The sequence below is a fragment of the Carcharodon carcharias genome, chromosome 3, assembly GCF_017639515.1.
Source record: "Carcharodon carcharias isolate sCarCar2 chromosome 3, sCarCar2.pri, whole genome shotgun sequence".
In the NCBI taxonomy this organism is placed as follows: domain Eukaryota; kingdom Metazoa; phylum Chordata; class Chondrichthyes; order Lamniformes; family Lamnidae; genus Carcharodon; species Carcharodon carcharias.
This window is the reverse complement of record NC_054469.1, coordinates 162,831,080-162,854,247: the sequence shown is the minus strand read 5'-3', so window position 1 is coordinate 162,854,247 and position 23,168 is coordinate 162,831,080. Positions and strand designations below refer to the sequence as shown.

The 23,168-nt window shown below is 43.0% G+C and overlaps 1 protein-coding gene across 1 annotated transcript in view; it reads left to right on the top strand.

The window, feature by feature from the left end:
- LOC121276052 (A disintegrin and metalloproteinase with thrombospondin motifs 16) overlaps positions 1-23,168 on the top strand; it is a 332,665-nt gene that overhangs the window by 89,921 nt on the left and 219,576 nt on the right. Inside the window, exons 4-7 of the mRNA XM_041183997.1 lie at positions 1,963-2,162; positions 5,693-5,776; positions 9,409-9,568; positions 19,065-19,170. Of these exons, the coding sequence (XP_041039931.1) occupies positions 1,963-2,162; positions 5,693-5,776; positions 9,409-9,568; positions 19,065-19,170 (550 nt within the window). The remainder of the gene's footprint in view (positions 1-1,962; positions 2,163-5,692; positions 5,777-9,408; positions 9,569-19,064; positions 19,171-23,168) is intronic.

The window sequence follows — 23,168 nt, the reverse complement described above, 5'->3', positions numbered from 1 at the left end:
TCTATGTATAAAACCTTAGTGGCTGTTTGTACAACTGGGGGCATTCATCCTGGCACACTTAACCATAGATCATTGTACGCCATTAAAAGTAGTATTTAAAACAGGAGCGCTTATATAGAGCAGGAGAGCTATCTGATTACCCTCTGCTTCACTTTCCCACCCATACCCCCACCTGCCACCACCCCCCAAGCCAGTCATAGCATCTCTGGTGCAAAATTAATTTTTTCTGGTGCCACTTCTAGTGACACTGTGAAGATCTACCTGATGTTTTATTGTGCAAAGTGCCTTTGTCAACTTCTTACGCAGCGGTGAACTGATGCGGCCAAGAGCAAAAACCTTCTCTCAACAACTTCGCCCAATCGGCATTACATCAATAACACGCAAAAAAATCAAAACAAATTATCCTTGGGCATCCAATGTCTTGCAGGTCATTTTGTTTGGCCTTCAGCTCTTTATGCAGTGTGGCTGGTAGAAAGTTGATGGCTTTAAATGGGGAAGATGGGAGATGACCTTGCAGAATGCCCTAAAGCAGGGTCTGGGTGAAGGCCGCAGCTTTGGACTGTACTACCTTGGCATGGGCGGCAGTCATCTGAGCTAGCTGACTGAGAGGTAACAGCAGGGGCTCTGACAGAGTGGCAGTGGTGGGACCATAAATGCTGGGTGAGGTACAGTATAAGGAATTTCATGATGACTCCTGAGCGTTAGGTTGTGCTGCTGGGTGAGTGACGGGAGTGTGCTTTAATGAGCAGTATAAGAGATGGGTGGTGTAGTGGGTGTGAGTTACAATGTGAAAATTCATTCACTCATCTTGACTACCTGAGTGAAGTCATTAAACTTGTTCTGTCAATGCTGCCACGTACTGTGAGCCCCATTCCAAGCATTAACCATGATTGCCATGTGCTCCTATTCCCTGTGGAGACTCAGTCTTGATGGCATCCTGACCCCTGGCAGGAACAAGGCACCCTTCCTGGCCACCACTTCTCTGACCAGTGTGCCTGGGGCAGCATCTCTGAAGCAAGAAGCCCTTTCCTTTGTCTGGTGTGCTATCCTCATTCTTCAGTGGCAAAATCAGATTATCCAGCAGTGTACTGCTGCAACTTCCCTTTTATAGGGACTACACCTTTGAAAAAGGAAGGCTACCTGATGTACGTGGTTTCTTCACAATGCTACTTGTGCCCCTGTGGTGCGCAGAGGATGCTGGCAGTTCAGTGGAGTTCAGGGCAGCATGGTGGTCGCTCATGGCTACACTGCAATCAGAGAAATGAAGTTAGTACACGAATTTTATGTGCTGCCCACCTTATTTCCAATGGATATGAGTAGGTCGCAAATTGGGGCAAATGAATTTCTAGTCCCCTGTCTCTGTACTGGTTGTGATTAGCTGATTCAACAGGAACTGGGGCACAAACCTCTATTTTCTTGGTCTTTATAGCTCAGTGTCACACCATACAGCACATTTACTTATTGATTGAGCATGTTGTTTCCTCCATATTTGTCACAGTGAAACAGAAATTTCAAAGCACTTATAGAGTGAGAGAGACAGGGCCTTGAGACCTCCTGGGGATTTGAGACATTTGTATTGTCTCTCTAGAGGGTTACAGTAAATCCCCCACCCCATCTCCGAACAGGTTGCGAGAACCTCCAAGGAGGTCCAGGAGGTGGTCACATCTCATTTTCAAGTTCTAAGTGAGCAGGAGTTAATGTTGTTAGTATATGATACTCGCCACCTAACTTGTAAAAAATAATTAGGAGGTTACCAAAGTCTGAGACTTTGGTACAAAACCAAGTAACATCTTATCATTTTTTGGCTCTGCATAAACTTTATTTTAGTTAAGCAAGTTGAATTAATGTCACTTTCTATCTAAATGGAGAGCACTTGTGACAATATACTCATGTGCATGGAAATTATTCTTTTCAAATCCTGTGCAACATTTATTAACAATACCCAATGTTCTCTTTCTGTAGATATGCCTAAACCTCCAGAAGCAGATATGTACATTCTACCAGATGAGTATGGATTCTTGCCCAGAAACAAGCGTTCCTTGTTTAAGACCCGAAAGAATGAAAAGCTCAATGTGGAAACCTTAGTCGTGGTAGACAAGAAAATGATTGAAAACCATGGCAACGAAAACATCACTACTTATGTGTTAACTATACTAAACATGGTAAGGCTGAAAAAACAAATACATTTAACTCCAATGTTTAGTGGCAAAAAAGTTGTGCAACATTATTGTCATAACATCCCTTTACAATTCGAGAATAATATCTTAAGGAAGTTGTAATGTATTTTGTAATTACATAGTAATCGTTCTAAAGTGCCTGCAAGTTCAGGCTTGGTGCACCGAACACTAATAAAAAGAGACAAAAGCAGTTCTTTTCCTTCAGTTATAGGGAGATGTTTTCACCTTTACTGCTTGGGCATTGAACTAACAGACTGGATCTAAAAACAGAAAATACTAAACATACTCAGGAGGTCAGGTAGCATTTGTGTGGAGAGAAACAAAATTCACATTTCAGGTCAATGACTTCCATCAGAACTAGAAAATATTAGAAATGTAATAGGTTTTTAAGCGAGTGAAAGGGAGGCGTGTAGAAAAACAACAGAAGAAAAGATCTGCGATAGGATGGAAGGCAGGAGTGATTAAGTGGCAAGAATGTTGGTGGTGCAGAGTTAAAGAGAGTGTAATGGGAGAAGTAAGTACACAAAAGATATATCTAGATCAGTGTTGTAGCGAGTGGCTAGAGTATTGGACGGGGGGAAGCATACACCGACGTGGTGAATTGATGCTGTTCATTTTTAGAATCATACAATGCAGCGTTGTGTTAAAGTCTTCAGTTCCTAATTGAGTGCAGAAGAATTAACCATGTTGTTGTTAGACAAAAGTCAGATGTCAGTCAGATTGTGACCATGTTTATCAGAATAAAGTTCAGGTTTCTAGTGACCTGAAAACTGAAGGTCCATTTGTTCAATGAAACAAGAAAAATAGTCTGCCATTTATTTCCTTTTCTGTTCCTGTTCTCTCTGGGTGCCTATAATGACAAAAGATTGAGATCTACGGGACTATGTTTTGAAGTGCCCGGCCTACAGAAGCACAGCGGTCTGATTGCTCTCAATTTTCTTGGGCAAACTAGCGACACAAGGATGCCAGCTGAAGAACTTCGTGTTGTTTAGCTAGTAGTTGCCAGTTTTCGCAAAACAGTTGAGGTGTGTGAGTTACAGATGGTGCTGCATGGCTGCTAAAGAGGGTTGAAATGTAAAATTTTGGCAAGCTGGGGGTGTGCAGCAATATGCAAATGTATTCAACTTTTATCTTAATTGATCTGTTGAAGCAAACTATTAAAAGGAATAGGGTGCTGTTGGCAGGGAGGGCAGTGGCCTAGTGGCAATGTCACTGACACTTGTAATCCAGAGATCCAGGCTGATGCTCTGGGGATATGGGTTCAAATCCCACCATGGCAGCTGCTGAAGTTTAAATTAATAAAATCTATAAAGAGAGATTACAGGAGGTTGGCTATGAATCAAAGGTTAAATATCTGATGCTGTGTTTGACAGTGCCAAGTGACAGAACATAAGTAAAGCAAGAGAGCTTGAACACAGAAGATCTCTCTATTCTTTTCCCTCTCCGAATATAATCACTTCTGATAAAATACAGATTGTTTACTCTTGAAGAAATTTGCTTTTTTGAAATAAACTGGGGCACACTTTCAGTTAACAGATTGTCACCGCCCTTTGTATTCAGGCTTGCTTTGTGGAACAATTGGATTCCAAAGCCCTTTGAAGCTGTTCTCTTTTCTCTGGCAGTGATTGCTGACAGTTTAAATGTCAAACATATTTTCAAAAAAGTGTTCATTTGTTTTATTAGTATTGCACATATTTTGTAACGTGGTGAATATGGTGACCTGATTGCTACAATTTTCATGAGCATCCAAATCCTATTGGACAGCACTGGTCTAGAGGAGGTGGGAATGGAAGAATGATGAACAGCTGCCACATCAGAGGCAACAACGGTGGAGAAACTGGGAGAATGGAATGGAGTCCTTACAGAAAATGGGGTGAAAGGAAGTGTAGTCAAGCTGGGGTATCAGTAGACTTACAAAAAACATTTGTTGTTAGCTTATTCCCAAAAATGGAGACAAAGAACTCAAGGACCAGACTTCACTATAAGTACATTTCTGTAACTGCATAGCTGTCCAGTGGACCATCAAATTTAATTAAAATTAATTTAATAGTGGAAGTGTTTACATTTGAATATGTGAAGGATTCAAGTTTCTCAGTGGATTACCCTGAGTTTTTGACATTGTACTTAAGTAGATCCTGCATGACCAAACGAGTACCCAGTACTTTGACCTTCTGCATAATGCCTGAGTGATTGGATCAAAACATTTCAACACTTCAATATCAGACATTCAATTTACAAAATAGCAGGATGCCTGCAGTTGTGAGATCAACTGTGGTAGTAGTGGGTCTTCTGTGATTAAAGGTGTGTTAATATACTGAAAATCCTTGGAGGAGCAAGTAACATCAAACGGTTCACTCCTTGCATCTGACACGGTGTGAAAATCTGTGGTCCTGTAACTAAAAACCTAACAATCTTTGGGCAAATCTAGGTGCAGCTTCAGTTGGAATGCTTCTACTAGCCTTCAAACATTGACAAATGATTTCCCCAAGATAATTTAAAGGTGAAAATCAACCCTATGTAAAAGAACATCTTGACTTTTGCTTCTAAGTTATTGTCTGTCTTTTATTAAATTGTTGATTTTATGTCATTTTTAAAAATCGTTCTTGAGAACTGTGCGTTGTAGTGATTTTCATACACTTTCTCTCAAGATTGAAAATAGTGGGCTGTAACTTCTGAGTTCCAGGGTGTCAAACCTGGGGGTGCCCCAAAGATGCGCTGGGGACCCCTGCCCCGCTCCCCCCCCCCTCCCCCTTCCCCAAATGCTCCTGTGAAGTGTAAACTTCCCCTGGGCAATTGCCCTGCACTGAGAATCATCTGAAAGTTGCGATTTAAATTGCAAACTTCGGATGGTTCTGACTAGGTTACATCAAAAAGTTAGAAGAATTAAACCCACTTCTACCTTCTGGGTAACTATTGTACAGACCCACACTGACCCCTTCCCCCCACCTCTCCCTAACAGGATTTCCCTCACACCTCTGAACTCCCAGGGACTCCCCCACCCCCGACTACTCCCCCCTCCACCCCACCGGACTTCCTCCAACCCTTGGCACCCCACCAGGCCCGACCCAACCAGACCCCCAACCCCCCATCATCCCCGCCTGATGGCTCCACCCGACCCAACCCACCCCATCAAATCCTATCCACTTACCTTGTACACTTACCTTGTCAAAGACCTTTAAACTTGCCTAGTTTATGACAGCTGATGCCATAGAAAGGGGAATGGCTTACTTACCTTCAACTTTGCAGCCCTCGATGCTAGGCCCTGAGGTTGCGCTGCACTGCCCAGATCCCACCCAGCCTGAGTTGGAAAGTTAGGTGAGATACGATCAGCTGGATTTTCAGGTAAGAACTTTCGAGCAGAGTGGCAATCCAACTCAATTGCCACTCCATCGGAAGTAATGGTCCACCAGTATTGCTGATGGTTTTTATACGTGCTTGTAGCTTTCCATCAATTAAGTATGTATTTTCTGATCACTAAGATATAAACCTGAAAATAATTTTTTGCCTCTTTCAAGGTGTCCACCCTGTTCAAAGATGGCACGATAGGAGGCAACATAAATATTGTAATAGTTGGGATTGTCCTGCTGGAGGAAGATCAGGTATCCATTTTAAATTAAATAACATAATGTGACATTATAGATCCTCACTACATCAATGATAATATACAATTAAATTGTACAAATTAGTTGATTATAGGGAACAATCTGAGACTAAGCCAGCCTATTTGCACCGATGGTGTCATACTTGACCCCGAGTTGAGCTTCGGACTACATATTCACACTATCACTAAGACTGCCTGTTTCTAGCTGTGTAACGTTGTTCAACCTCACTCTTGTTTCAGTTAATCTGCTTCTGAAACCCTCATTCATTCCTGTGTCACCTCTAGACTTGACTATTACAACAGAATCCTGACTGGTCTCTCACATTCTACCCCCTGTAAGTTAGAGATCATCAAAAACTTGGCTGCCCATGCCCTAAGTCACAGCAAATGCTGTTTACCCATCACTTCTGTGTTTACTGACCCACATTGATTCCCAGTCAGGCAACATCTTGATTTTAAACAAAAATACCTGGAAAAACTCAACAAGTCTGGCAGCATCTGAGGAGAGGAACACAGTTACCGTTTTGAGTCCGAATGACTCTTCAACAGATCTAAGTAAAAATAGAAGAAAGGTGAAATATAAGCTGGTTGAAGGAGGTGGGGGGGGGTGCGGTGGGACAAGTAGAGCCAGTGATAGGTGGAGATAATGTCACAGACAAAAGGACAAAGAGGTGTTGAAGGTGGTGATATTATCTAAGGGATGTGCTAATTACGGGTAGAAAGCAGGACTAGCAAGGTACAAATAGCCCTATTTGGGGGGTGGGGTGAAGAAATCGAAAAAGGCCAAAAGGTAGAGATAAAACAATGGATGGAAATACATTTAAAATAATGGAAATAGGTGGGAAAAGAAAAATCTATATAAATTCTTGGGAAAAAAAGGGGGGATCGGAAAGGGGTGGGGATGAAGGAGAGAGTTCATGGTCTAAAATTGTTGAACTCAATTTTCAGTCCGGAAGGCTGTAAAGTGCCTAGCCGGAAGATGAGGTGCTGTTCCTCCAGTTTGCGTTGAGCTTCACTGGAACAATGCAGCAGGCCAAGGATGGACATGTGGGCATGAGAGCAGGGTGGAGTGTTGAAATGGCAAGCGACAGGGAGGTGGGTAATGCTTGTGGACAGACTGAAGTTGTTCTGTAAAGCGGTCACCCAGTCTGCGTTTGTCCTCTCCAAAGTAGACTAAATTGAGGGAAGTGCATGTGAAATGCTGCTTCACTTGAAAGGAGTGTTTGGGCCCTTGGACGGTAAGGAGCTGGGAAGTGAAGGGGCAGGTGTTGCACCTTCTGTGGTTGCATGGGAAGGTGCCATGGGAGGGGGTTGAGGTGTAGGGGCTGATGGAAGAGTGGACCAGGGTGTCCTGGAGGGAACAATCCCTGCGGAATACTGCCGGGGGAGTAAAGGGAAGTTGTGTTTGGTGGTAACATCATGCTGGAGTTGACGGAAATGGCGGAGGATGATCCTTTGAATGTGGAAGCTGGTGGGGTGATAAGTGAGGACATGGGGGATCCTATCATGTTTCTGGGAGGGAGAGGAAGGTGTGAGGGCGGATGCGCAGGAGATGGGCCGGACATGGTTGAGGGCCCTGTCAACCACCTCGGTTAAGGAATAAGGAGGACATGTCAGAGGAACTGTTTTTGAAAGTGGCATCATCAGAACAAATGCGACGGAGGCGAAGGAACTGAGAGAATGGGATGGAGTCCTTACAGGAAGTGGGGTGTGAGGAGCTGTATTCGAGATAGCTGTGGGAGTCAGTAGGCTTGTAATGATATTGGTGGACAGTCTATCACCAGAAATTGAGACAGAGAGGTCAAGGAAGGGAAGGGAAATGTCAGAGATGGACCATGTGAAAATGATGGTGGAAATTGGAATCAAAATTAATAAATTTTTCCAGGTCCAGACGAGAGCATGAAGCAGCACTAAAGTTATCAGCGATGTACCGAAGAAAGAGTTGTGGGAGGGGGCCGGAGTAGGACTGGAACAAGGAATGTTCCACATACCCCATAAAGAGACAGGCATAGCTGGGGCCCATGTGGGTACCCATAGCCACACCTTTTATTTGGAGGAAGTGAGAGGAGTTTAAGGAAAAAATGTTCAGTGTGAGAACAAGTTCAGCCCGACGGAGGAGTGTAGTGGTGGATGGGGATTGTTCGGGCCTCTGTTTGAGGAAGAAGTGGAGAGCCATCAGACTATCCCAGTGGGGGATGGAGTTGTAGAGGGATTGGACTTCCATGGTGAAGAGGAGGCGGTTGGGGCCAGGGAACTGGAAATTGTTGATATGATGTCAGAGGAATCACGGATGTAGGTGGGAAGGGACTGGACAAGGGGAGAGAGAATGGAGTCAAGATACTCAAGAAATGAGTTCTGTGGGGCAGGAACAGGCTGACACAATCGGTCTGCCGGGACAGTTCTGTTTGTGGATTTTGGGTAGGAGGTAGAAGCGGGCTGTCCGCGGTTGGGAGACTGTCAAGTTGGAAGCTGTAGAAGGAAGATTTCCAGAGAAGATGAGGTCAGTGACAGTCCTGGAAACAATGGCTTGATGTTCAGTGGTGGGGTCATGGTCCGGGATGGGTTAGGAGGAAGTGTCTGCGAGTTGACGCTCAGCCCCTGCGAGGTAGAGGTCAGTGCACCAGACAGCAACAGCACCACCCTTGTCAGCGGGTTTGATGACAAAGTCAGGGTTGGACCTGAGAGAACGGAGTGCAGCAAGTTCAGACAGTGACTGGTTAGAGTAGTTGAGAGGAGCAGAGAAATTGAGACGTCTAATGTCACGCCGACAGTTCTCAATGAAAAGATCAAGATCTTGATTTTAGAATCCCCATCCTTGCTTTTAAATCCCTCCATGACCTCGCTGCCCCCATCTCTGTAATTTTCTCCAGTCCCACTTGAGATACCTGTGCTCATCTAATTCTGACGTCTTGAGTATCTCCGATTTTAACTGCTCCACCATTGGTGACCACACCTGCCGTTGCCTAGGAACTAACCTCTGGAATACCCTTCCTACACCTTTCTGCCTCTCTACCTCACTTTCCTCCTTTACCACAATTCTTAAAATCTACCTCTTTGACAAAGCTTTTGGTCGCCTGACCTAATATCGCCTACATGGCTTATTGTAATATTTTGTTTTATAATGCACCTGCAAAATGCCTTGGGAGATTTTATTATATTAAATATGCTAAAAGGATATGAGTTGTAAGCTCAGTTTTCCATTCAGATAGATCATAGTGACAGTGCTCTTATAAAATGCTCAGACCCTTGCACCTGTATTCTTCGAGTTTAATTTTTTTTGACATTCAGAAGAATGTCAGATATGCACCCACTGTCTTTTGGGCATTACCTGCTGGCAGCTGATTTAACTTTGTCTTAATTTGTTGTCTTTGCAGTTGCCATTAGGAATTTCAAGCAAGGCCAGTTTGTATAATCCAGCACTTGTCTTAAAATCACAAAATTATCAGCACATTTATCCTTTCATGAAGCACTGAACCACTCAATGAACCATAAAGGACTGTCTAGGCAGCTTGTTGCCTCTCATCATTGTTTATTTGATCTTTCGCAATGTTTTCATTAAATAGTCCAAAATGCAGAGGCCAATTTGTGATCTCCTTTGAACATTTTTCCCTTTGTCTTTTTACTCTACAGCCGGGTCTTTTAATAAATCACCATGCAGACCGCACTTTGAACAGCTTCTGTCAGTGGCAGTCGGGATTGGTGGGCAAGGATGGTAATCGTCATGATCATGCCATTCTGCTGACAGGCCTTGACATTTGTTCTTGGAAGAATGAACCTTGTGATACTTTAGGTGAACTCATTAAATGATTTTAAAACAAAAAAAATGAGAAATATTTTATGCAAAATGTGAAAACGTTATCTCTCATATGTGAAATGGAGGAAGATGAATTTATTTGTAATTCTCAATTTCAAAGAATCCAGTGTTTTGCAAATTATTGCATTATATTACATTGCAAAACCAATTTTTTCAAACTTTTTGTGTCACTTTGTATCATGTTCAGTGGATTTGGCATTGATGTGGGAAAGGCAGAACACAAGCAAGAGTAGCAGAAAGTAAAAGAGACCACAACAGGATTATAAATAAAAATCCTATCTGTGCTCAAACCATGAAAGAAATAGCTGAAACTTCAGTCTTGTCAATCATGGTGTCTTTCAATTGCATTATAACCTTATAGTCCATTTTTGTAACATTCTCACTAGTGCGACTGCACAGCAGTGAAATAAAAATATTATAGACCTGAAAATTCACACTTAATCCCCATCATTATTAAATGCATAGAGAAACTAGCAAAGCATTCCCAATTCTCTGGATTGCCACTGAAGTTACCTGCTCAGGTCTTGCATTTCTTTTCTGCAACAATAAAATTAGTTCCCCCTGTTAAATAATACAGCTGATTTGCAGAATATTAGATTGATATCTCCACATTTACTCTAGCAAAGGCATTGTAGTGTCCTTCTGTGTAAGGTGCTCATGAATTTTGAATCCTCCCCAATAAAAGTTCTGCACCACCATTCTCCATCAGTACATTCTATCGTAAGCTTTAAATGCAGAATACAAATGTTGCACTAAGTCCCATTCACTACTCCCCATCCCTTTTCTTGCTGAACTACATTGGCTCCTGGTTAAATGATGCCTTGACTTTTAAAATTCTCAACTTTGTCTTCAATCCCCTCCATGCCTGCACCCCTCCCTATCTCTGTCATCTCTTCCAGCCCCATAACCATCTCGAGATATCTGCACTGATCTGATTCTGGCCTCTTGAGCATCCTCAGTTTTAATTGCTCCAGCACTGGTGGTCTTGCAGCATATAAATACAAGTTACAAGAAATACATTATTCCTGATGCTGTGTTTAAGATCCTTACTTTGCTATTACTGTTCATAAATTACTGTTCATCAATATTAATTTGCAGTACTCATTAGAAGTAAAATAAGATTGCATTTGTCTGTTAAATGTTATAATAGAAAGCAGTTGCAGGTAAATGTAAAGGGAGCAGATAGCTCTCAATTCTGACCCTGCATTTCAGACATCAGAAATCATAGGGCTGGATTTTCCGCTGAGTGGATGGGCACGCTCGTAGAGCATAAAAAGATGCGTGGTGTCGATGGGCAAGCGTCCTGATGTCATCGCGCATTCACACAATACTTCGGTCAGTGAGCACGTGTGGGAGGCAGCAGAGCGCCCGAGCCGCTTGAGTGTAATGACGTGCGATGACGATGTGCGAATATCCCGATGTCATTGCGCAATATTTCAGTTGGCAGGCGCGTGCGGGAGTCAGCAGCGCGCAAGACGATAATTAACAGGCCGATTAAGGTCATTAAAGTATTAACTGAATTCAATTTTTCGCTGTCCAAGCTCACAGTTGACAGACAGGCAAATCGGCCAGGCGGCCTTTGGATTTTTTATGAAACCTCATCCACGGGCGGGATGAGGTTTCCAACAGGAATTTTAAGATTTTTTTAAATGTTGAAATGCCATTTATCACATGTCCCTGCTCATGTGACAGAGTCACATGAGGGGACATATTTTTAACATTTTTAAGTTTTTCATTTTTTATTTCAAAAATCTTCAACTCCCTGAGGCAGCTCTGTGCCTCAGGGAGTTTTCAATGCGCGCCCCCCCGCACATGCGCAAAGTTCTGCACTCGCCATCCTCCCTTCCCAACCCCACCCCAGCAGCGCTCAGCATTGTAGCACATGTTTCACGCTGGCTGGCCGTTAATTGGCCGGCCAGTGTGAAATTGATGTCGGGACAGGATTGTGGGCAGCAGTAGTCTTCATGACCGCTCCCGGGTCTGCCCGCCGCGCCTGGCTGATGAGGTAAAAATCCTGCCCGTAAAATAAGTTGCAGCACAGAAAGGTCCTACTCTCCCTCAGCTCTGAAGCAATCCGATCTGTCCCATTTCCCTCCCCCCTCTAGCTCCATCACCCTGCGTGTTTATTTCCTTCAAGTGACCATCCGATTTCCCTTTGAAATCATTGACCATCTTTGCTTCCACTGCCCTCATGTGCAGTGAGTTCCAGAATTGTAACTGATTAAAATAAAATGATATCACACCAATGAAGTGAGGAAAGCAAGTCGACTTGAAGGTTGAGGCAAATGTAAATACCATACGCGCGCTGTAGGCATAACATGGATTGTATTTTCCTTTGTTTGCTAATAGTATTGAAAAAAAAATGGCACAGGTATGAAGAGGAAAATCTGCATTATACTCACATTAACCTGTTTGCCGACATTTAAAAAAACCCATGTGATTGCCTAAATCTTCACCATGTTAAATGTCCTACTTTGTCCTCATTTTGGGAATGAAGTTCAGTTGTGCACAAAATCTTAATACGAATGTAGTAATTTAATATCTTAGCTTAGACAGAGATTCTAACTTTTGGCCACACTCCTAAAGTTGAACCTGGAGTGAACAGGTGTAGTGCTTGTTCATGTTTAGACTTGTCTTAATTTCATTTGCTTGGTAAGAGATTATTAAGATGCGATTAAACTAATTCTCAAAATATTTTGGGCTTGATTTCAAAGCACAAAAGGCATATATAATACTTGCCCTTAAGGAGATAACAGTACTCCATGTGATCATCAAAACACATTAAATCTCCTCCATCTCCAAGACTTCTTTCTTCACTTCAGGGCTGAATTCCATTGTTTTTATTAAACTAGGGTTTGTGCAGTGGACCAAAACTGTTCACAGTATTCTAGGTGGGCCTAACTAGTGCGAGTATAGTTTTAGCAAGACTTCCCTATTTTTATACTCCATTCGCAGTGGAAGTAATGTGAAGGTGCAAAATGCAACCTGGAAGACAGATCAGCCTATGGAACTGTGTGCAATTGAAGATAAGTATATCGGTCTGGATTTTACAGAGCCCCGAGGAGTAAGTTGGGAGATTGTGGTGGGGGTTGGGGGCTAAGACCAGGTAAGATTGTGGAGGGGTGTGTTCCTTGCTTTCCCACCTAGGCTGGTATTTTACTGGGAAGGTGGCAGACTGCCTCCTACCCTTAGGCCAACTGAGGCCCTTAACTAATGGGTGTCTTCCAGCCACTGCTGGTATTATACTAGCAGCAGGTGGGCACTTCACCACTTGTGTAGACCTCATTGTATACCCTCTTGACCTCCCTATGGGATTGGGGGGCTGAGGTGGCCTCCTGATTAGGCATTCTGAAGGCAATGGAGGGCCCGCCCGACAACAAGTGCCATCTCTGCTGAGAGACCACCCTCCCCTGCACCCCCCCCCCCCCCCCCCCCCCCCCCCCCCCGCCCCGCCCCCATTGCCCTCATGAATGAACCCCTGCCTGATTAGTACTGGAAAGTCCAACCCGACTTTCCTCCATTCCGGGGCAGCCTCCAGCCACCACTCCTGGTGGCGCTGCTGGGACTGTAAAGCTGCTGGTCCTCCCATTGGCTAGCAGCACTTGTGGGTGGGACCATGTCCCTTAAAGGGACGAAAATCCTGAAGCCAGGCAAGTAACTGCCTGCTGCACGTAACATGCAATTCGGACTTCCATGGCCAGCCAAAGCAGGCTTGCTCCCTGACTTTCTGCCAGGTGGACAGGGTGTAAAATCCAGCGTGAAGTGTCAGGGACCTAGAGGTAGCCCGAAAGATTAGTTCTCCACTCACTACAAGCACCATGACGTGGGGACCCTAGGCACGTACTAAGAGCATTAATTGCATTTCTGTGAGAATGAATCATGTAGATATTCTTCTGTTCTGTGCCTGTGAATCAACATTTAACCAGCACAGAGAAGAGGGAAAGGGGTGGAAATCAGTTACTTCCCATTGCATTGCTTGGAATTTTGTAGGACTTTGCTGCAAACAGAAAAGGGTCTGTGCCTGTCGTAGATACTTATGAGACAAAAAAGGGCATTCATGGTCTCCCACCTCATTTTATGTTGGATTCAACAGAAGAACCAATCAGAAGCTAGAACTAGTGCATGGCCCAGTATCTGATCAGAGAATGTGCAGGAATCATGCTGGCACGCTGATGCAGAGAAGGAGTCTTGGCACTTTATTTTTAACCAACCCCCCGAGACAATTTGAGGCACTTGGATCCTTCTGGTTACTGTCCTTCACTCCAAAATCTGAGCCTGAAAGTGTAGTTGCAGGAGGCTGGGTTCCAATTCCTCCTGATTTTATTTTTAGGCACTTGGCCCAAGCCGGACCAAGCTTATGTTTGCATGGTCTGCATGGAGAGAAAAATTAAGGGCAGCTGTTTCTTCACAAGGGCAGCATTCCTGATGCTTCTAATGGTCACACATCAAGGAAATTGTACCCCGTGTCTACATGTGGGAAGGCAGAGCAGTAGTATTTCACTAATGTAACAAAATTTCAATGTGTCAAAATTTCCTGTACCTGATGATAACTGAACCTCTATTAATACAACATGATTATGTGGGAACATAGGCCTTAGGAGCAGGAGTAAGCTATTCCACCCTTTGAGCCTGCTCCACCTTTCAATAAGATCATGGCTGATCTGGTTGTGGTCTCAGCTCCACTTTCCTAACTGCCCACCTCCTCCCACGCCCCCTCCCAACCTCCCAGAGCCCTTGATTCCCTGGTTTAACAAGAATCTGTCTAACTCAGCCTTGAATAAATTTAAAGACCCAGCCTCCACTACCTTCTGGGGAAGAGAATTCCACGTTCTAGTTGCACTGTGAGAGAGAAAAAATTCTTCCCACTTCTGTCTTAAAACGGAGATCTTTTAATTTTTAAACTATGTCTCCTAGTTATAGTCTCTCACACAAGAGGAAACATCCTCCTGGTATCCTCCCTATCAAATCTTCTCAAGATTTTTTTGTTTCAATAAGATCACCTCTCATTCTTCAAAACTTCAATGGGTATAGGCCTAGCATGTTCAGCCTATCTTAGAGTCATAGAGGTCTACAGCACAGAAAAAGGCTCTTCAGCCCATCGAGTCTGCGCTGGTCAAACAAGCACCTAACTATTCTAATCCCATTTTCCAGCACTAGGCCCATAGCCTTGTATGCTTTGGCATCTCAAGTGCACATCCAAATACTTGTTAAATGTTAGGAGGGTTCCTGCCTCTACCATCCTTTCAGGCAGAGAGTTCCAGATTCCCACCACCTTCTGGGTGAAAAAATTCTTCCTTACATCCTTTCTAAACCTCCTGCCCCTTACCTTAAATCTATGCCCCCAGTTATTGATCCCTCCACTGAGGGGAAAAGTCCCTTCCTATCCTTACCCTATCTATGCCCCTCATAATTTAATACACCTCAATCATGTTCCTCCTCAATCTCCTCTGCTCCAGGGAAAATAGCCCCAGTCTATCCAATCTCTCCTCATAACTAAAACTCCCCAGCTCAGGCAACATCCTGGTAAATCTCCTCTGCACTTTCTCTAGTGCAATCACATCCTTCCTATAATGTGGACTCCAGAACTGCATGCAATATTCTAGCTATGGCCTAACCAGCGTTTTATACAGTTCCGGCATTACCTCCCTGCTCTTATACTCTATGCCTTGGCTAATAAAGGCAACTATCCCATATGCCTTCTTAACCACCTTATCTACCTGTCCCGCTACATTAAGGGACCGGTGGATATGCACACCAACTTCCCTCTGATCCTCAGCACTTCTCAAGGTCCTGTGCCTTGTCTGTCCTCCCCAAGCGCATCACCTCACACTTATCCGGATTAAATTCCATTTGCCACTGATCAGCCCATCTGACCAGCCCATCTATATCCTCTTGTAATCTAAGGTTATCCTCCTCACTGTTTACCACCCCGCCAATTTTTGTTTCATCCACAAACTTACTGATCAACCCTCCTGCATTCTAGTTTAAATCATTTATATATATCATAAACAGTAAGGGACCCAATACCGATCCTTGTGGAACCCCACTGGACACAGGTATCCAGTCATAAAAACACCCTTGACCATCACCCTCTGCTTCCTGCCAATCAGCCAATTCTGGATTCAATTTGCCAAATTGCCTTGGATCCCATGGGCTCTTACCTTCATTATCAGTCTCCCATGCGGGGCCTTATCAAAAGCCTTGCTGGAGTCCAAGTAGACTATGTCAAATGTATTGCCCTCATCTTCATAAGATAAGCCCTTCATCCTGGGAATGCGTGGAGTGAACCTACTCTGAATTGCTTCTAAAGCAATATTATTTCTTTTTCAAATGAAGAGACTTATACTGTACACAGTACTCCATATGGGGGGCAGGATTTTGCCCTTGATGGGGGTGCTCGGTGGGGGCAGTCGGAAAGCGGACAGAGCCCATGATCGGCTCTGCACCATGATTTCACACGGGCAAGCCAATTAAGGCCCGCTCTGCGTGGATCACGAGCGGCAGTGCTGAGCATTGCCTGTCCGCCTGTCCGGTGGGGTGGTGGCTGGCGAGCAGGCCTAGCGCTCAGTTTGCATGTGCAAGAAAGAGCTCTTCAGTCTCCCTGAGGCACAGAGCTGCTTCGGGGAGACTGAAACGCCGTTTAAAAAAAATGAAGAGAATAAAAATTTAATAAAGCATGTCCCCTCATGTGACTCTGTCACTTGAGCTGGGACATGTTTTTAATTCAAAAATAAATTAATTTAATGTTTATTTGCTTTAGGAAACCTCATCCCACTCATGGATGAGGTTTCCTAAAAAATGTAAAGGCTGCTTGGCCTCTTTGGCTTCCCGTCAATTGTAAGGTTGGATGGGCAGCTTAAATTTGAATTTAATTATATTGATAATGGCATTAATAGGTCTTTTAATTGTCGGCGGGCCGCAGCCGACTCTGGCGCATACCCGCTGAACAAAATATTGTGAGGCTGCACGATGATGTCGGGACGCACTCCCGATGTCATCGCACGTCATTTTACACTCGAGTATGTCGGGTGCATGCCCGCACACCGAGCGTAATATTCTGCCCGTGGTCTCAGGGTCCTACCATCCAAGGCCCTGTACAGCGGCAGTAAAACTTCCCCACTTTTATATTCCATTCCTCTTGCAATAATTAACATTCCATTAGATTTTACTTGTTTGTACAGTTGAAAGATGTATGTATGAGCATGAGCACACCCGTCGTTTGAAACACTGGGCAGAATCTTGTTGAGGCAGCTCACTGGAGACCCAGCAGGAGACCCACTTTTCCAGAAGGCCTGCTGAACCATGCACCAGTCAGGTAGTGATGAGGCTACTGGTTGGCCTTCCCCTGGAATCAAGACTCCTGTGGCGAAGTCCCACAGGCGAAAGCACATGCCGGAGGCCGGCAGCTCTTGCGCTCAGCATTGCCACTGGCTGCTGCCGGAAGGACAGGCACCGGAGTGCCAGGGTCATGGAGCGGCCCAGCCAAAGCTAAATAATGTTTATGGGGTGGGTTTTGCAGAACGGGGATCACGGGAAGAGGGGGCAGGGAGTTTGAAAGCAAGGGCTGGGGTGTGACTTTCGGCAGCACACCCCTCCCCTTCCCAATGTCCAGTCCTTTGATCAGGCACTGAATGCCTTTGTTCGAGGGACAGCCCCCTTTGCCTCCCCCCCCCCCCATGGCGGAGGCGGAGGCAAGGTGATGAGCTGGCTACACAGGTTCACCTGTCGTGCAAGCCACATGGTGACAGGTCCACTTGCAGTTGGGTTAATCCTTGTGGTGGGCAGGATGAGGCCTTTAAATGGTTATTAATTGGCACTTAAGGGCCTCAATTGGTGGGTGGGGCAGCTAGATCAGCCATGGGCCTTCCCACCCAGAAATTATTTTGGTGGAGGTGGAAAGACGGCAGGATTCAGATACCCCACCACCCTGTCTAAGTAAATGCCCTTCCGACCTCCAAGCTCACCACCAGCGAGAGCATAATATTCTGCCGACTGTCTTAACTGGGGTAAATTTTTACCTTCATTGCATGAATCGTAATCTGTCAGAACGATTGGAATCAATAGAATGAATATCGAGCCAATTCTATAATGGGTAGGCAATAACTTGATGAGATACTGCTGGTACAGTGAAGATGGGTTTATAATCCCACTGTCTCTCAAGTCAGCTCAGGTGATGAGTAGCACAAAACTTGCATCTATATAACATTTATAATGTAGAAAAATGTACCAAAGGTGTGTAACCAGACAAAAAGAGTGAGCCAAGCGGTAAGAGATATTAGGGTGATGGTTGAGTAAAGAAATGGGTGACTAAAAGCTGGCAAAAGAGGGGGGTTTCAGGGATGGTTTGAAGGGAGAGTAGAGTAGAAAGACCTGGGGTTTAGGAAATGAATTCCCAAGCACTGGACCTCGACAGCTGAAAGCACAGCAGCCAATGGTGGGGCAAAGGGATTTCAGGATGCACAAGAGGTTGAAGTTGGATATGTTTAAAATTATCAGAGATTTTTAAAGTTCAGCATTTCTATTTAAAACCATCTATAAAGAGAAATATGGTAAAAGTAAGTAAATAGTAAAACTAGCCAAAAGTAAGTTCATGAAAGGGGTGGGGCGCATTATTTTAATTTTATTTTAGGAGTAAACTGTGATGAGTGAAGTGGAAGTTGTCTTGAACTTTGCTCTCTCCGTTCACTTGATGCCTGAGAAATAAAGCATCTCATCTCACCAAGAGTTTCTCAGTCTGTCTATGGGAGATGTACATGAGAACATATGATATTCAGTTCATATCACAAAGAGGTCCCAGTGTTAGACCAAATTGCCCTCGATCTGTTTTCTCCCCTGCACTGAAAATGCATTTCTAAAGAAAAAGGGGGAAAAATCGTTTATACAATTTATGCACTGAGTTATTTTACTTCTATGTAGTTTGAGCACTTGGAAAAAACCTTAAATCACAATGCTGCTGCATCTAAATTATTACTAGATATGTGATCATTTAGCATATTCCTGTCATCCTGGGCTTAACAGATTCATGAGAATAACCTTATAGCCATTACACTTGTGAAATTAGCCCAGTAATTCAGTAGCTGTGGCAGTCTCTTCAATCAGTCATGAATATGAAGTTTAAAGCTTGTCTTATGAATTGGACAGTTCCCCTGCTGTTACATTTGGGATTAGCAATATCATGTACAGTGTATAAAATGATTGTGAAACAGCACAACTGCTTAGAAATGTTTGGGAATCTTCTCTAGAAATTTAGATCATTTAGCAAATGCTGAGAAAGCAAATACAGTTTTAATAAAATCCATTTTAAAAGAATGCTAACTGGTGATCTTTGCAAAAAGGCTATTGACTTTAACATTGGCTTGCCTGATAAGTACTAGACCCTCTTTTAGTGCTCGGGTTAGAAAATAAATCAAGGAGGTTACTGCACACTAATACTGATGTAATCATTCCAGGTTGTACTTGCTTTATTCCCTAGGTTTTGCACCTATTAGTGGGATGTGTAGCAAATATCGCAGTTGTACCATCAATGAAGACACGGGATTAGGACTGGCATTTACGATCGCTCACGAGTCTGGACACAAGTAAGATCATCTTCAGAGTATTCAATGTCATATCTTTGAGTGTTTAGCTACCATACAGTAGCACTGATTTGCAAGATATCAGGAATGATGTGTAGTTTATAAAACACATTTATTTCCAAGAGCAACTATTTTAAATTATCTGGTCAATATTTTGTAAAAGAAAGTGAGACTAAAGTTTCACATTCAGTTTTTAATGGAAATTGTGAGAATATGTAGCCGTGAAATCTGACAATTTGAGATATTTCATAATGGAAAAAAGCTAGGATTCCCTTGTTCTCCCTCCAAAAAGGAACTTCACCCATGGAAGATTTTTAACTTTGATTCTTCTGCTTCTTTTCCCAAAAACTCCCAGGCAGGAAATGCTCACAATCATGCAAGAGGATATTCTGGTGCTGAATTTGTGCATGACATCCATCAGTATTGTGTCAATAGCAGTCCGAATCATAGAATAAAACAGCATAGAAGGAGGCCATTCAACCAAATGAGTCTGCACCAGTTCCTTCTAAGAGCAATGCAGTTAGCGCCAGTTCCCAATCCTTTTCCCATATCACTACGGTTATTTATCCAATTATTTATCCAATTCCCATTTGAAAATTAATATTGAATCTGTTTCCATTACCCGTTCAGTCCATTCCAAATCCAAAACACTCATTGCATTAAATGTTTTTCCTCATGTCCCTTTTTTTTTCCAGTCCACTTAAATCTGTGCCTTTTGGTTATTGAGCCTTCAGCTGTCTTTATTTACTCTATCTAAAGCTTTCACAATTTTAAACGCATCGAACTGCTAAAAGCAGAACAAACCCAACTTCTCCAGTTTATTCACTTAACTAATTCCTTATCCATGGAAACATTCTGGTGAATCCCTTCTGTCCCCCCCTCCAAAGCTTGCATATTCTTCCTAAAGTGTGGTGCCCAGAATTAGCCATGGTGCTCCAGCTGGGGACAAACTAGCATTTTATATCAATTTAGCATATCTTACTGTCTTTTGTACTCCACCCCTCAATTTAGAAAGCCTAGAATCACATATGTTTTGTTAATCCATTCTGCCACCTACAGAATCTTTTTCAATTGTACTATTTAGCTTTTATTGTGCCTCCCCATTTTTCCTAATGCATTGAATTTTAGCCATCTCTTGCTCATCATTCCACTAGCTTGTCTATGTCCTCTTGAAGAATATTACACTCTTCCTCCATCATTTAGCACACTTGCAAGCTCCAAGTCATCTGCAAGTTTCAATATTATGCTAATTAGCTAATTTTGTAACCATGCTGCTACTGCTGCCTTAATCCCATCAATTTTGCTACAAACCTATTATGTAGTTTTTTTTACCAAGCTGCATCATTTTACACTTTGGTGTATCAGGCCCACCCCTGCACGCCGACTGAAAGAGGAGGTATTTGAAATACTGGATGGGATAAAAATTGATAGAGGAGATGTTAGAGACGCTGGCTTTATTTAAAGTTGGTAGGTCATCCGGACCATGTGGGATGCATCTGAGGATGCTGGGAGAACTAAGGGTGGAAATTGCAGAGGAAATTTCCATAATCACCCAGTCCTTCTTTGGTGATACCAGAGGGTTGGAGAATTATAAACCTTACGCCCTGTTCAAAGAAGAAAGTACAGATAAACCCAACAACAGACCCGTCAGTTTAACTCAGTGGTGGGAAAGCTTTTAGAAATGATAATCCAGGATAAAATGAATGATCATTTGCACAAGTGTAAACTAATTAAGGAAAGCAAGCATGGATTTGTTAAAGGCAAATCATGTTTAACTAACTTGATTGAACTTTTTGATGTGAAAACAGAGAGACTCAATGAGGGTAATGTAGTTGATGTGATGTACTTCCAAAAGGTGTTTGATAAAGTACCACATAATAGGGTTGTCAGCAACGTTGAAGCCAATGGATTAAAAGAGACAGTGGCAGCCTGGATATGAAGTTGGCTATGTAACTGAAAACAAGAGAGTAGTGTTGAATAGTTGTTTTTCAGACTGGAAGAAAGTATATAGTGGCATTCCCTGGAAGTCATCACTAGGAATACTGTTCTTCTTCCTGTATATTAATGACTTGGGTGTTTAGGGCACACTTTCAAAATTTGCAGATGGCACAAAACCTGGAAGTATTGTGAATTGTCAGGAGCATAGTGATCGACTTCACGAGAACATAGACAAACTGATGGAGTGGGCAGACACGTTGCAGATGAAATTTAACACAGAAATGATAAGTTTTGATCGGAAGAAAGAGGAGAGGCAATATAAGCTAAAAGATACAATCTTAAAGGTGGTGTGGGAATACCTGGGAGTACATGTGGAGAAGTCATTGAAGATGGCAGGACAGGTTGAGAAAGAGCCTTTTAGTCCCATTAATTTCTCCGGTAACATTTCTTCACTCATATGAATCTCTTTAACTTCCTCATTCTCACTAGACCCTTGGTTCTCCACTATTTCCAGAATTTTTTTTGTGTGTCTTCTACCATTAAGAATATCTTTGTTAGTTCTGTATCGTTCATTATCATTTCACCTGTGTTTGTCTCTCACATACCCATGTTTACAGTTGCTACTCTCTTCCTTTTTACAAGCTGTTTTTATCTCTTATTTTACACCCATTCTCTCTTGATTTACCAATTTCTTGTTCATCTTTTAGGTTATTTGCACAATGCTAGATCCAAAATAGCCTATTCCCTAACTGGTTCTTTAGCAAACTGATCTAACAAAAAAACTATATTGAATCCATTCTATGAACTTGTCCTCCACACTTTTATTGCAAGTTTGGTTTACCCAGCCTCTATGAAGATGAAAATCTGCATGTATTACCCTTTTTACATGCACCTCTGATTTTCTGGTAAATATTCTCCCTGACATTATAACCACTGTTAGGGGCTTAGAAGCTCCGCCCACCAATGTTTCCTGCCCTTAGCTGTTCTTTAGCTCCACACAAACTGATTCTACATTTTGATTTTCTGAACTAAGATCCTCTCTCTCTACAGTCTGCATCTCTTTTTTTAATCAGAGTTACCATTCCCCATCCTTTTCTATTTTTCCCAACTCTTCAGCATCCTGGAATATTTCATTCTCAACCTTGTTCACTCTGCAACTACATCTTTATAATGACTATTAGATCAAACCCATTTATTTCTATCTGTGCCATTAATTCAACTATTTCATTATGAATACCTCAAGTATTCAGTTATGGTACATTCAGGTTTTTCTTTCTATTTTTCCTGATTGTCACTTTGGTCTCAAATGCCCTATTATCTTCACAGAACTCTCTGTCCCTGATCCACTTATTCTTATGCACATTACTGCTCTGCAGCCTTAATATTTCTCTTACAACTTTTAAATTTACCCTTTTCTTAATACTTGATTTTGCACCACTGGAGCTCAAATCCCAGTACACTAATGCATTGAACAACACCTTGCACTATGTTTTATGTGGAGAGATTTCTCTTCAACCTTTCCATATGTTCTTCTCTTTCCCTTTCTCCTCTCCTGAAGTACAGATTTTTGCTGGGATGCAGTGCGCTAGATGCAGCCATTCACTTCGTGAAGAATCACTGCCAAGCCGAATCCTGGCCTTGCCTAGCATCTCCACATACACAATTTTCAGCAACAATGGCTACATGGAGCAAAACCCCTGATCGGGGTTTCTCCTCTCTCCCTGGTAAGGGGGCACTGAGGCCAGTTATAATACACCAGTTACTTCTAAGGCTAAGATCAGCTAACTCACAACATACCAATAAATGAATTTTGGACTTACTGGTCTGTGTGCCTCAGTACTGCACCAAGGTGTGCATTTACAATTTTGTCTATTTTATTGGCAGCTAGCAGTTCAATTTTATCTATTTATCGGCCATAAAGCAATTATGGAATCATAGGCCTAGATTTTCCTCGGAGTGGGTCTTGCTTTGCTGCTGTAGCTTAGCAGGAGGTGCTGCAAACATCCTGTTTCTATGTTTCTGCTGCACTTCCAGTAATAGTGGCTCCCAGGAATTTTCTGCAA